The sequence below is a fragment of the Xylocopa sonorina genome, chromosome 3, assembly GCF_050948175.1.
Source record: "Xylocopa sonorina isolate GNS202 chromosome 3, iyXylSono1_principal, whole genome shotgun sequence".
Lineage (NCBI taxonomy): Eukaryota > Metazoa > Arthropoda > Insecta > Hymenoptera > Apidae > Xylocopa > Xylocopa sonorina.
In genome coordinates this window covers 7,128,283-7,144,217 of record NC_135195.1, presented here as the reverse complement: position 1 = coordinate 7,144,217, position 15,935 = coordinate 7,128,283, and the positions used below count along the sequence as shown (strand labels likewise).

The 15,935-nt window shown below is 39.8% G+C and overlaps 1 protein-coding gene across 2 annotated transcripts in view; it reads left to right on the top strand.

Moving 5' to 3' along the window:
• Positions 1–15,935, top strand: part of Snf4agamma (SNF4/AMP-activated protein kinase gamma subunit) — an 83,819-nt gene that overhangs the window by 45,387 nt on the left and 22,497 nt on the right. For both annotated transcript variants that reach the window (XR_013101680.1, XM_076892448.1), the window contains exon 8: positions 11,338–11,471. Coding sequence is in view for 1 of the 2 variants with exons in the window: in XM_076892448.1 (XP_076748563.1) it covers positions 11,338–11,471 (134 nt within the window). In the remaining variant the exon portion in view is untranslated. The remainder of the gene's footprint in view (positions 1–11,337; positions 11,472–15,935) is intronic.

Below are 15,935 nucleotides of genomic sequence, written 5' to 3'. Positions count from 1 at the left end.
TAAATATGCGAACTATGTGCAAACAGATTGACTTTCATACAACAGAAGAATGATTAAACATTCCAACAAATATTTTTTACATACAGAAAGGATTTATATAATATTCCTTGAAAATGCATTATACGTATATGTATATATATTTCTTTAGTATATTTTCTTAGAAGTATAATGACAAACAAAAAAATATCTAAAAAGTACTTAATTCAATTCGCTATTTCAAATGAATTGAAATTATTATTCTCTGAACATCACCAGTAGCGAAGTTCATTAATTGCGGTCGTCACACTAACGATAAGTTTCTCAGCAACTGAAGAGAATGGAATTCCTCCTTTGTTTTGAATAATAGGAAGATGGGATCGTTCTCGTAGAAACAACTTAATAATCGGCTGCTCTGACTACATCCTCTAATCTCACAATCAGTCGCGTATGCTAAACGCTTCCTCCTGAATTCTAATTTAACCCTCACCGAGAATGTGCTCAGCACTTCAATTCTTCCATAACACACAGTTGAACAATAGGTACACCTTCGTCAAAAAAATATTAGGGCACTTCTTTAACCATGTCAAGCGATATATTATCTGTGAACCTGTACTTTGGTTTTTAGTTTGGTGGAGAACACGTCTGATCAATTGCATTATCGATAATAATTTATTAATTTTAGCACTTTTGAACGGACGTGAATATTCTTTACGCGCTTGATCTCGTATAGCAGGGAAAAATATTGTGTTCCCTTCAGTTTGTTCTTGTTCAGACTGGATCTGTTTTCAATTTAAATCTCGAACAATCAACGATAAAGTTTACTTGGTAACAAGATACAACGAGCCTGTCGTTAAATAGTTAACGATCGATTTTAATTGAGCTAAATAGTCTTGTCCCGAGAACGGAAGCTATTCATCAATAGTGTCTTATTTTATCAGTCATCTATTTAAAGAAACTGACTCTTTGCATGTTTTTTAGTCGCAATGTTTATGTAGATATTCCGATGATTATGAGTAATCGAATCAATTATAATGACGAAACGCGTTATTTATAACAGCACATAGAAGTTCGATAACCGAAATTCTTAGGAGATATTTGACGATCTTCGAATTTTTACGATATTCTGAGAACAACAGTTAAGATATTCAGGAGGTGATACAAATCTAGTTTGGATTCCACTTCGTTAACTATGCTGACGTTGAATTTTTATATAAATATTCATGGTTTAATAATTAGAATACATGCGACGAAATTGGCATTTAAATTGAAAGTATCGATCGAAAGTTTCTGCGATCATGCCAGATGCGCATGTAACATCGCGTATCACGTGGAAAATCCTGGCTATTTCGTATACTCGGTTGTTTATATAGCATTTTGTCGCTCGTCGAGTTGCCAGAAATTGATCGTTTGTCGGATTCGAATTTAAATTTCAAACTTCACTCTGTCGATGGGAAAATGTGCAAAAATTCGCGAATGCAAAGGACAATTTATTTATCGATTGTCGTACGAACGATCCGATCGTACGGACGCGTGGTACGCTACACATTTGCCACACATTTGCATGCAATTTAAACAGGTTTAAAGTATTAGTTAGTTCGCCCGGTTCGTTTGCGTCACCGACAAGCCAGCAGTAAGAGTTTGAACCTCCGCTAAATTTAGGATTTTCGTGATCAATTTTATTTTCAAAGACCAGCGTATCCGTTGGACAACATTAATCTATCTATTTCTGTTATTCGCGTGAATCAAATGCTGTTCTTTCGAAAGCAACGGAAGTCCGGAAATTATTTTCGTGTTTTGTTACTCGTATCCGATGTCTTTGAGCTATTCCTTGTGCACGTCGGTATGCGTTTCGCTATATCGGAACGTTGTAATGGAATTTATGCAATCGATGCGTCCACGTATCTCCAAACCAATTAGTTTTGCAGTGGAGCCACCTGTATCCGATTATCTATTCTCTGAATACCCTAATATCCAAAATTTCCATCATACCTACGAACATTTTATTAATCTCTCGAATAGAATGTCTCTCAGGAAATTTGTTGCCCTCCTCTTTTTAGCCTCCTCTTAGATACGAATTAATTCTGGCTTTACTTAAACTAATTATACGTTCCATTGCCATTTCGATGTAAACAAGTGGTGTTTACCGATCAGAAATATAATTCCCTTCCATTAGAACACTTACATACGTCTCCCTATTAGCTCGGATACGGGAAGCTCTATTCCATCGTATCTATTCCATTTCAATAGGACTTGATTGTTTTTCACAGTTACGCTAGAACACCGTCTTCCCGATCTTATCAGCGAACAACGACACGAATCGGAAGATCACCGACCAACATCGAAGATCAACAACAAGAAAAGACTTAACGACCGTATCCTGCCTAACCTGGAGCATTCGCTTACAAAGAGGAAGAAAGGAGAAAAGATATCCCTCTCGTAAAATAACGACAAACATCTGACGAAATTTTCTCGTCATCGAGATGCACGGGATAAGCCATCTACTGTCTCACCACAGCTCCCACAATGGCGACATGCCAAAGACTGTCCACAATCACCATCATCCGGACAAAAGTTCTTCCGCGTCGGACACCAGACAGCACGACACGAAGATCCTCCAAGAGCTGTTGAGTCACAAACATATCCAAAGACGGGTGTCTCGAGGTTCTGTGAGCTCGACCTATTCTTACGGTTCCTCGACGTCCTACGGTTCCTCTCACGGATCGAACTCTTCCAATCACAGCTCCCTCCATCATGGTGTGCACAATCACTCGGTGTATCACACGATCCACGGGAGCAGCCACCATCACCAGTCGAGCCATCATCATCATCCCCTCCATCACGTCCATCACCAGCTGCAGCCACAGCTTCCGGCGAACAGCGGCCGCGCGTCGCCAACGTCGCCAACCCCGAGCAACGACCACGAGAAACACCACCACCACCATCATTACAGCATTCAAGAGATGATACGACATTTCGGCAGGCGGCTTGGTCACATGAGGCGGCAGAGCGAGTGCCAGGACCCACCTAGGAAGAAGGAAGAGGATTTCCGTAATAGAAGCCAGAGCTTGGATGGCGGCGCGAGGCATCCCAGTCTGAGGGACGCTGATTGCGAGACCACTTACAGAATCTACGAAAGCATACTCAGGCAAGGTAACCGAAATGACGATTCCTTCCGTGCTCCCTGGGCCGTAGGGACGATCTCGGATTTCGCCGTCCCTTTCGTTCGTTTCGTCAAAGCGAACTGTCGTTCTTCCGTTTCCTCTACTGATAACGCGTCGAGCGCTTAAACGTTTTCGAGAGAGCAATGAATAATTGAGTGCGTGTGTCAATTATCGGGACTGTTACGTATCTCGAATCTCCTGAGGGAGTAAAGGTCTTAATTATTGACACGATCGAAAGGTTCTATCGTTATTCCCTTTTGCTATACTGTGAATTTAGTATCTTACACTTTCTGCAAAATTAATGCTTCACTCACTGGTCAAAGTTTTGTTTTGGACGTTTCTTTATTTCTGATTTTTCCTTCATTCACTGATTTCGTACGTCAGGTGCTGTTCTGATAAATCTTTCACTATAAAAACGTACACGTATACGAAGTCTCTTATTTCAAATTACGCGATACATGGGATTAATATATACAAAAGTATTCGTGTCACGCTCGGTAGAATCGATTTTGTTTTGTTTATACTGTTAGTGTCACATTGACAATAATCCCCTACAGCTCGTAACGCGTTAGCAAACTCCGAAACTCTAGTCTGGCTTGAAACTTCGTTGAAGCATTACTGCTTATATTCATATACATATATTCTCGTTGTTAACCGTTACCAATTTTGTTGGAATTTGGTTTGTGCGTGAACTGCATTCATGTGTATATTTATATTGAAAGATTTATTAAAGACTCTCTTCTATCCGTTAGAAGACCGTCACTTTGTCTCAGCAAATTTCTTTATAGAAAGTCAAGGTACGTAGATATATACAGTCGTGAGATTCACTGTAAGTAATCCTCCTCTAACTGCTTAAATTTGCTGTTTCACGTTTCTTGAATTTCTATTAGATTAAACTCTCATGAATGATTCGAATAGTTCCTATATAGAATCTCTAAATTTATTTGTGACATAAGGAGACGTGCAATATAGATTGCGATTGTGGGAAACGGTCAGGAGCTCGTTGGCAAATTTCTTACGTTAATTTTCCGGCTGCGTTTCGTTGCGCAATTTGTTTTCGTGGCAATCGAAAACGCCTAATCCCTATGTTTTGTCGTGCCAAATTGAGTTAGAATGTTGCTCACGTATCGAGCTTCCGAAGTATTTAAAAATATACAAGAATGCGTAATTCTACGTGTAAACGGCAATCAGAACAACGAAGTTAGTTCGCTAATTCCCAAAGATTTAAACGTCTACGATATACGTACTCATAATATCAGATATTGCAGATATTATATCTGATTAAAATCGTTCTATTCAATTTTTGTCTTACATATCTATCTGCAGCAATTATCGTTCGTTACATTGTTTTTCAATTTATGAGTTACAAACGTGAGAACGAAGCCCAGTCAATTTTTTCTTAGCATGTCTGGCCGTAAGGATCCCATCGGATGGATTTAACTTAAAGGACACTTTTTTCGCTTGGACGATTATTCCTGCCACTGACGCTGAACTTGGTCGTGCAGCGTGCTTCTATTTTTGGCACAGTGAATGACTTTATGTAACATTTTGTTCTGCAAGCTCAGCCTACGCAAAGTTCAGTCGCCATTGAAAGACCAGGGATCACCTTGACCCTATCGTGTACCCATTTCGCTTCAGGCGTAACTGTTTTTCCGAATCTCGCGTCATTTATGCAATGAAACTTCTGGCGACGAAGGTTAATAAATAAATGATTTATTCGGTAAAGGGAAATCTTTCAAACGATCAGTTCGCTGGTGACTAGTTGCGCGATCAAGTTTGAATACGTTAATCGAAACAGCCGAAGGACTGAGTGCTCGCTTAATTTTCTCGTTTTCATCAAATACTTAACGATTCAGAAACTTCGGAGTACCGCTCGAAACGTTTGAGACTTCGAGATAATTGTTAGCGAAGTAGCATAGCTCAACGGAGGGAATGAATGATTAAAAATCAGCAACTTCTCGAGAGCACAATATTCTTGCCCGTAGAAAATTTTCAGCTCTCCGCTCTGAACTTTTCTCTGTACCCTACCGAAGAGCAAGATATGAGACTAGAAAAAAATCCACCGAAGATCGTGCAATGAGGAAATACGTTGAAAGTTTCTGTCGGAAGGGATGGGTCGGCCATTCGAAAGTATTTAATGAGCACAGGTTGACCTTTCCGAGTTACGATCCTTTTAGAGGCTGGATCATAGTCGAATCGAAGCCAGTCAGATTAGTTATTGAAGTGTTACGTTGAGGGTCGTGTCAGTCGACAGCATCGGTTTCAACATCGTAGCGTTGTAAAAGATATTATAAATGCGGTATGAATCATTCATTCATGTTACTCTGCGTCAGAAACAGAACAATAAAGGAAACTGAATTTTTCTGGCGCCGATCGAGTGGAGATTTCATTTCGAGGGAAGTAAATTTGCAGTATCCATTATCGATCTCGTATTACGCACTGTTTACTATCCCGTAAAATGCCTCGCGTTTATTATCGGCCATTTTTCATCCTGTACGCGTAATCGTCATCCGATATTACTGCCCACCTCGTGTTTTTTCCATTGCTCGGGAAGAGTTGACCCTGTTTCGCAACGTTCATCAATCTCTGCGTCCGCGGAACGAACTTCTGAATATCGTGTAGCGCTTCGTAATATTTTAATAAACGACGCTCGTTCGACGATCTTCTTCGCATGTCGCATACGTGCAGCTGCGACATGTCCATTGACGCAGTTCCTTATGGCCGGCTCGACCATACAAGGCCGCCGTTCAACTCTGTCCGCCTAAAATAAACTAATTGTAAGTGGCATTTTTAAATGACAATAGTTTCTGTTTTTTTTTTCTCCAATACGTCGATGGATGTCTCATTATTGTAATTGGCTGTTAACCGTCTAATAAGTGTTTTGCTGTGTGGAACATGTTTTAACGCGAGGATATTAATGACGCAACCGGTTAGCGACCTTATGGAAAAACACCAGAGCTTTCCGGTCGCGTTGTACGATTTGAGAAAATTTGGACGGGCAAACCAGCAAGAAGCTAGCCGTACCTTTTCATAATGTTTGCCTCTTGTGCATGGACTACAATACTTCTCGTGCAATGCTTCAGGACCATTTCCGTGTTTCTCTCGAGTTTCTAGTGTTATCTGTTTCACACGTGGTAGAGGGTACGCTCTTCCCTCGAATGATTTACACTGTTAAAGCGGAAGAAATGTAAACCTTTTTCGTGAACACCTTTTTTCACTTCTACACGAACGCGTTAAATTCCCCAGAAGGCTCATTACGAAATATGTATTATGTCTGTGGTTCGTAAAAGCACTTCCATCAAATTACAGCGAGTCGAAGAGATGTTTGCTTATAAAGATGGTCAGTTTTACAAGGCTATTTTTAAAATTAGAGTGTCGAGAAACAAGCAGTATTGCGTTTGTTATCGACCTCCTTTTTTTTCCACTGCATCGATAACGATAATAATTTTAGTCTCGTTATGCTATTTCGTTTCGAAGTAGCTATTACGCTGTAGTTTCCTTGAGAACGCGAAACACCAGCGGGGAGTGTTGGTCATTGATAGATTGTACGTAACGCCAGAACTGTGCAGTGTGCGCGATCGATACAAGTCACTGGATATAAAGCAATTTAGTTGAGGAATTCCAACCTTTACAGGAATTATTGTCACTCCTTTACCTAAATTATCAAATAGTTGCTAACCAAATTATATTATCGAGGATGATCGAGTCACAGAGACGAACTATAGCGTTCAATGTACGAAGTAGTAAGTGGTTTATCGGTAGATAATTACTTTAACTCGCGATCATTGGAGCCGGGTATCGCAAAGAGGGCAAAGTGTGTCTAATAAAAATCGTAGAATTTAACAAACAACAATTTACGTCATATAGTACTCTTTAGAATGTTTGTCTAAGAACAAAGAGCAATGGAAGTAATCTTCTCTATGCGCGTTAAAGGCCATCGATGCGTTAATCGCTGCAAGTAGTCAATACCGTTGGAATTATGTCTTAACGATGGTCGAGGATTTTTATTATGTACAAAAATAAGAATTTTGGGGTACTTTCTCTTTCTTTGAATTCAAATCTGTTTTCCAAACTCGAACATACGTTCCATTTTGAATGTAATTGGGTTAACCGATCAAGCTGTCGAGGCTCTTACGTCTTGTACACCAAAATGGCTGTCGGTTTCAATCGAAGTCGCTAGAAAATTTGTGGTGATCTTTGATCTTGCGATAGATTCCGAAATTGAAGTAAATACGACGCGCATAATATATTCTGGCTGGAATATTCGGAAAACCACAAAAGGTTAAAGATTCAATCTGCGCGTTCGTCGAGTCAGAATTGAATCGGATCTATTCCAATTTCTAGATCGCTGGCGCTCTAATCAATTGCGCTTCTGCGAGCACGCGAACGAGTCCTTTCTCCTTCGATTTGTTATTCGAAAATATCTCCCAAGTTAGACCAACAACTTTATGTGCACGTTAAAATTCTAAATTTAATCCGAAGTTATCCCTAGCGTGGGCTCTAAATTTATATTCAGACTATTTCTTAAGAAGTCATCCTGTTTCCCATCTAGAATTCAATATCCTCAGGTTACCCCTTTAACATCACTTTCGATCTGATCGAACTCGAAGATGTTTCGAATTTTCTTGAATTAAAATTTTCCAATCTTTCAGTGTCGTCTCCGAGTTCATTTTATATATCTACTGTTACTTTACATTTGCTCTCAGCCACTCTGAATTCACTTGTTAATCATGTTCACGAATTTACTTCACGAGTTCCATAAAGTTGCCACAAAACATGCTTCAAGTTTCTGTTTAAGTTATGGTAGTCCTCTTTGAAATCAGAACGCAGACAACGCGAACAGCTATAGCTCCTATATTTACGAGCATCAATTACACGTACCCTGACGCGGCAGATTTCCGTTGGAATTTCGCAAACCGTTATTTATCGCGCGATATATTAATATTCCCGTGACTCGTCGATCATTGACGAAGAGCGTCGGGTCTGGTGCGTCTGCGAAGCGCCACGGAATATCGTAGACGGGAATGCGCGAAAGAAACAAACAGCCCTGATAAGCCACTGATACGGGACTGATGTTTCAAGCTGAGGAAGCGGATTTAATCATGAGAACGTGCATTGGTAACCTTCGCCACGCGAAAGACAACTCTTGCTTGTTCATAGTGAAACGTAGGAATTTTTTCGCATTACAATTGTGTTTGCGTACAACACAAAGCTTAATCGCAGTACTCGTCGTATCACGCGGCTTTTAAATATTACATTCGGTCATGATACGAGCAATAATTACTTTTCCTGTATTCTCGTTTTTCATCGATTTTTCAGCTCGATTCGAGTAAAATTGTGAAAAAAAGCTTTGTGGAAAAATGGTTAACTTTGTTCAAGGTAGAATTGATCGAGACCGTCAATTGGATGACCGTGGGATGAAATATCACTCGCGCGATACTAATATGAAATGTAACGAGGAAACGTCGAAGCTGAATGTCGCTACTCTGTTCTATTTATTCGAAAAATCAGTTTTTCAATTGGAAGACTGGATTTTAACCAACACGAATAAAACGTGCAATCGTACGAGAACTGAGATAGACTATGGGTAGGAATTAGTTGAAATAATGCGATTCCACACACGCTTTGCGAGTCGTTTATGAAATAAACCCTTTGTGCACGCGTAATAAGAATTCTTTCTCTACTCTATCCGTTCGAAAACTCCCTTTTTCCATCGGTGAACTTCCGATAATTTGGAGTCCTCGAGGCTTTGTCAATGTTGGATTAGCAAATGGTCTTTTCTTGGAATTAGCAAAAAGCTTCTTTTCTCTTTTTGGGTCGAAGGGACCGAAACCGGGAGAGTCGGTCCAAGCGAAATCGTTAAATGGCCCACGCATTCCTGGCAGATTCGATATTGCGCGTACTCTTCTAAATAGAACTCGAGTCTCGGCTTATTTTCTATACTTAACTCGAAAACAGATGATTGCGTGAAATAATAATTATTGCCACGTGATCGTAAACGCGATTGAACCCCCGCAGAATTGTTGGACGTATTGCACGTCAGTACGTAATTGTATTCGCAAAAGTCGAACTACAACACTCGCGAAACGAGCGAAGAGCAAACACAGCATGCTGGAAATTCGATATTGTACGTGCAAATTAGTTAAAAGGTAACTATGTTACGCAAACACGTTTCATAAATACAGATACGCATTTTATGCTGGAACGAGGCGCGCGGGTCGTTTGTTAAACACATTTTTTAAGATGTATGGTGGAACAACATTTAAGTGTTCAATAAGAAGAAAAATATCGCTGGTGAAATTGAAGGACCAGTCTCCGGTTTTTCATGAGTGGTACAATCGTACACCTTTGGCACTTTAAATCAAAGTCGTTTACTTTACGAAATACTCGGCCGTGGATCGGGTTGAGCGTATTTTTGCTCCCGTGAAACTGCAAGTTAAGACGTTCTTCACACTCTCACCGAGGGTACGTGCAGAATTTGTAATTTTTTTTTTCCCCTCCTGTCTGTTCTGAAGATTAGAAACGAGATACCGCCGAACGGAAATCAAATATTCCACGGCGCACAGTTGGCATGAAATTCTGCCTCCTTGCAAAACAGCTGCACCTAATAAAACTGTATTCAAGTTCAGAGCGTGCTAGACGAAAGACGTCACCGTTAAAACAGGACAAATAAGGTTAACATCGTTTGTTTTCCAATTGCATAAGGTTTTCTCAACTTTGCTGGAAATTGTCGAGTAGATCGAACGTGTGAACAGTATACGAACGGAGCTGGAGAACAAGAATTTCCAAATTTATAAGATGCCTCGCGAAAGGAACGGAATCGAGAATGCGAAAGATCTTTTCGCAAAGTGAAATTAATCGAGAATATGAAATGAAATTAATTAAACGGAGTAAGATGTAGATGTGCCCGATGTTTATTTGATTTCGATACTTCAATCATGTTAATTATCGAGCAATAGCTACAGAGATGTCGATCGCAATTGGCATAAAAGTATATTTTCTGACGAGAATGAAAATAGAAAAGAAAAGCGTAGGATGAGTCACGAAGGTGAACTCCTCGTCAGGTTCGAACGTGGTCGCAATTGAAATGTAAATAAGGAGTCACGTTTTACGTAACCCCGTGGAAGATTGTGCACGTCTGCTCGTAAATTGTGTTAAATTGTAACGAGTTAAGGTCACTGTTGAAACACCCGTTCAGATTAATCCCCAGCCATCGTGGTCGAACCGGCGAGAGTATGGTGTACCAGAAAAAGAGAAATTTAACAGGTTTAGTGTTCACCGTCCCACGTGTTGGTCATTATAAATTCGATCGTTAATCTCCCTAAAACTGAAAGCAATCGTGGCTTTAGTCAAAGTTATTCGTTAACCGAAATAGTTGGAGTAGCGAAATTTAATGTACAATTAATAGCATGTAAATTTATGGACTAGGTATTGTTGAGCTGATAGAAATAAAAAATTTTTTTTTAGATAGCGAAACAAGTGTCGCAACGTTTGATACTCACTTGTTAAACTATCGCGGCTGCATAAAGAACTTCTGACTGGCCTTAGTTTCCTTGAAATTAACACCTTGCGATATTCAAAATGTTTTATGTATTAGGCATAAAATCATGATTATCATTTTTCTTTTCCAGGACAAAATATTGAATATTTTCTGTGCCATTTTTTGTATACCCTCAAAGCCGTCGATGTATCTCGAGTACAGACTGCGATCACGTATGCGTTTACGTTTATATCACAGTAGTTTATAAAACGGGTAAACCATTTCTTACCCGACGTACATTCTTATCGCTTTATTAAAGTGACACATTTTAAATTATCTTTCGAACGACTGTTCAAATAATCGAATAAGAATGTGACCCCCAATTTGAAGGAAACCTTGACATTGAAGTTTGCTTACCAGAATATTATGTATAAGTATTTAAATGTTGTCAGTTTGTAATTCTTTCGAATAATTTAAAAGTATTAAAAAAATTACGGTTGTCATTAGCTCGGTGTAAACCGCGGACAATTAATCTTATATCGTGTAAGGAAAAAAATGATCCTTTATATAACGCAAATGTTACATATCTTCGTTAGATGGTGTTTTTAGATCAGACACTCGATTCTTTGATGTTGACTTAAATTCAATTGAAATTTACGTACAAACAAGCAGAGGTGACTTTTTATTTTTGAATTGATTATGAATTATAAATTACAGGCGCTCTCAGAAGGAGTTCTCTTGATCCTGGTGCCAGAAGATTCTCCTTGGGAACATCTTCGATCCCTCATAGAGCTTCGGATGCTTGTCTGGACCCTGTGCATGCAGCAATCCTCTTCAGGGATGCGAGAGGGGTGAGTATTATATATCAAAGGATTTAATTAGATATTACTTTGAACGTCGTTGGACGAAGGAAGGAAAATTAATGCACATACATGGTGTTTCGTGCAACTTGAACTTCCGAAGTACTTTTGTCCTCGATAAGAATAGTTCGCTTAGCGTTTTGTTAGCTTTGATTAGGACCTAGAGGAGGAAGGTGAGGTATTTTGCGAAATAAATGAAAACGGATGAAGGCTCACAAGGATTGGCGTGTAAATTATCGCTTGTTAAGCCAATCTTAGTGCAATGCTTGAAAGTACAACAGAATCGAGGACTCGACTCGTTAGAAAAAGTATTAAATTGAATGGAACAGATTCCTACTGCCTCTTTTTTAGTAACATGAAAGTGAATGAAGATTTAAGTATGAAGAGTAACGATTTTATACGCTTTCGCTTTTTTAATGGAAATGCCCGCTTTCGTGTCAAAAGGTATTCTTGATATTGCGTCTGGCATCGTTAAAAAAAAATATCTGTATTAAATATTTATACGTCCGATCTTGAACTTCGTTAGTAATAAGAGTAATTCGAATGTACGAGTTAATTGAAACACCGTGTGCGTGTTTAAAAACTGACTTCAAAGTGTTATTAATCTGTTTCTCTGTTCCGGTAGGCTTTAACTATCGATAATCGTTGTTTGTATTTTCGTATTCCGAAAGCCTTCTGCAACTTAAAAGCAGGATTCGTGTAAACATAAAAATACGTCCATTAAAAGACGTATCTCTTTCACTTTTTGCTCGTCGACTTTGATATTGGCGAGCTGCGCATTGCATTGCATTTTTTAATTATCACGCATACCATTCGAGATACGAGCCATTCTTCCAATACATAACACGTTTACAATATTCTTCTTATTCTCGGGTTTTCCAGACATTCTCTGGATCGATAACGATCAAGAGAAAAGCTTCCGCGAGTTTTCCTCTTCGCATTCTTTTGGTAAGGATTTATTGTATGCACATCGTATCTAAATATCGATTCGATGAAACACGGGAGAAACAATCTAGGTCACGATGAAAGCTCGTAAAGTAAGGGAGGGAAATTCAGCCGAATCGCTTAGAAAAGAAGCTATCTTTTCTTTTACAGCTGTTTTATCGTGCTGACGAAATAGGCCGAGGTTGTCCTTTTCTTGTGTACCTTATTATGCGCAGCTACGGAAAGTCGTACACGAAAGATATCGAGCTGATTATGCGTTTACTAATTATTCCATTTTTTTTTTTTTTTTTTGCTAATTAAGCGTATCGTCAAATTAGGCCAATTGTAACGACCGGTAAAGGACTTGCGATTGTCGGTAAAAACAGGCGCGAAAGAGTTTTAGGGGATGCCAGTTTACTGATGATACAATTGGTAAACTGGAATCTAGATATTATCGACGATAGTTCAGTTGCGATCAGCTGTTGATTCAGACATATTTTGTTCTTTCAGAAGATGGTAAAAGCAGTAAACAAGCTTTTAGTAGAATGCTACGATATCTACTTTCATTAAGCACAATAATGTTAACAAATATTTAACCATGCGACATATGCAAATTTTTTAGTAGAGATCCTTGGAGCAGCACTGAAACTAGTCGGGAATTAGTTTCAGTACTTTCCGCAGAGATGGAGCTAGTAGTTCTAAGTAGTTCACTTCGCTGTCGGTACCGCTGTGCGACCAGTTTGAGCACTTTTCACAGAGATCGCGCCAGGGGTTCTACAGTAAAGCCTCTAACATCTGTCTCATTCTTTCCTATAGCTTTCGTATATATCTTTCTCTCTCTTACCTCCAAAGCGGGATATATAATTTGTCTTACCCTTTCTATTCAATGAAAATTAAGGAATTTCTTTATTTAATCAGCAATACCCTAAAATTCTGCAATTAAGATGATACAGAGAAGCAAAGAGAAGAAAAGAGAAACAGATACGAAGTGAGAAATGCAATAAATGTGTAATATACAGGGTAATTCACTACTCGTGTGACAAATTGTTACAGCTGATACTACACCTCAAAAGCAACAAAAAAGTCGAGCAGGGCTTCTCGTAGGACTTTATAATTGATTATTTTTTGTTTTATGACATTTGTTCAAAATATAATGATCTTAGGTCAGTGGCGGGACCGATTACTCTTGTATTTGACAATCTCTCTTATTCGAGTTACAATTACACGGTACACATGCTTCTATGCGTATCTAAAGTCTTATCATTCGAATAATCGTATTCGAACAACTGCAGCAGATAAATAGTGGTTATATTCTGCGTTGTGGACGTTCCCAGAGGCCACATGCAAATTATAATCTCAATACGCGGTGTCTGTATGCGCTGTTAGTTTCTTTTAAATCTCATTTATTATGGGAGAGCGTTGGGAAACATTAAAGGCATTAAACAACTTTGACATTCTCAAATTAACTCGTAAAATGTGGAATATTACATTATTTATGGTAATAAGGTGACAAAGTCTTCTTTCGTTCTAGTTATTCGAAAGTTAAGTGGAAAACAATTTATTTTTGGCACCTAGACTCTTCCTGCATTCGACAGTACGATTTACGATAAACGCTCGACGCAAATAATACGGCAGACTTACATTTGTCGATTAAACTATCAACCGATTCACAAAAAAGTTTGTTTGCTACAGACATTTATCTCTTATATAGATATACAATGTGCTTAAGTTGTGTAATTTGCATGATAAGATCCGTTCTTAATGCGTTCCCCCTCGTATGGACCAGAGTTGACTAGAGTTTTCCGAGACAAAAAAGAACTGGAGTGAAAAACTTGTCGTATGCCAGAATTAGGGTTCAGGAAGTAGCGTTGTTCGTTTGGGACGCAAAATGCGATCGATTGCTTATGGTTCAATTTATTATTGCGTACAGAGGTAGGGAAAAATGTATTTCATCGGTGCTGAGATAATCGATTTTCAATTATTATTGCGAAACAGTCATTGCACAAAATGTCACAGTTGTTATTTGATCGTGAACTCTTTCGACATGTTTCATTATGATTTTTTTCCTTTCTACTTTTAAACAATCATTTTTGTGCACGTAGTGTCGTTCAAGGTATTTGTAAAAAATGATAAACTTGTTTTTCCTACTTCAGTTTGGAATGTAAAACGAGGTGTTTTATTACCCTCGAGTGTGCGTATGACTCATTGAAAATTATAATCTATTTGAGTACAGTAAATGCAGGAAGTGTATTTCGTTCGGAGTTGTTCCAATGTTTATTCCAACTATTTCCCCCGATGCTATCGGTAGCTACCGCGGCACATGACTCTACATTCGACAGTTGAAAATCCCGAGTAATCTTGATTTCCATTTCTCCCGATCGCTGGCTAAAAAGTTATACCCTTTTCCTGTTAAAAATCGCATAGCTGAACCAGTTTCGCGAATGAATAATATCCTCTCGAAGCCCTTTGTAGCGGGCGAGGACGCGCGCGACGGAATAATCGACGCGAATGAAGATTCACGCGGCGCACGTGACTTTTCCAGGGAGTGAAACAGCGAAAGTCCGTGGAAATTGCATCGGTTGGGTGTCCGCGCGCGCATACGAGCCGATGCGCCGTAAATTCCGCACAACGTGTCGCGGACTCCGCCGGCTTGAAAGCCGATCCAGTTCGCGACGAGCGACCGCGCTGATGTCTGCGACACTCGCGAGACCTACACCCCCGACTATGTTTAAATCACTAGCCTCGAACCGATTCGAATCAATCTGAACCGACCCGCCGTAGCCACGGTCCTTTCGCGTTCACCTTCGAACGACACCCGAGTAAGAGAACCGTCGCGCATTCTTGAACGTTGAACGGGTAAGCTCCGTTCTCGAGAACGGTACCATCGAGAACGTTGCATCGGTCGTTCTTAGCGAGCAACGAAAGAGAAGACAATTCGTGCGCCCGACGATGTGACGGCGAACTATACCAGTGATTTAGGTCAGTGTAGTTCAAGGTGAAACCGAGTCTGGCCAAGTGTGGGGACCAGTTTTCCCGAGTTTCCTCTCGGTAACGTCGAAACTTCGTAGATAGGTCGATAGGTGGTAGCCTGTAATTCGACGCGTAACACTCGCGCGACGGACATGAAAATTCGACGAAGCGTAAATTAGTCTTCGCGGTTGGCCGATCTTCGCGGAGGTTCAGCATCGTAACTTCAACCTTCTCCTCGAACGGAGAGGCCCGGCTACCACTCTTATCAAGGCCGTGTGTCGTATCGTACTTTGTCGCGTGAACGATGTTTCAGTGACTGAAGCACAGTGACGAGATACGAAAGAATCTAGGGAATTTTAGGACCGTATATGTTATGTAAGATTAAAGCCATGGTTTCTTTACGTTTTGTAAGGTCGATCAGTTTCATCATTCCGCACGATCGCCTCGTTTGCATGGTGGACGTGGCTCGAGGGAGAGGAATCAGACGGATCGTTGTTCCTAGCCTGATAGGATGCGTTGGTCGACGATGCGTTAGGTCAGTGGCGGGATCGAATTCGTATA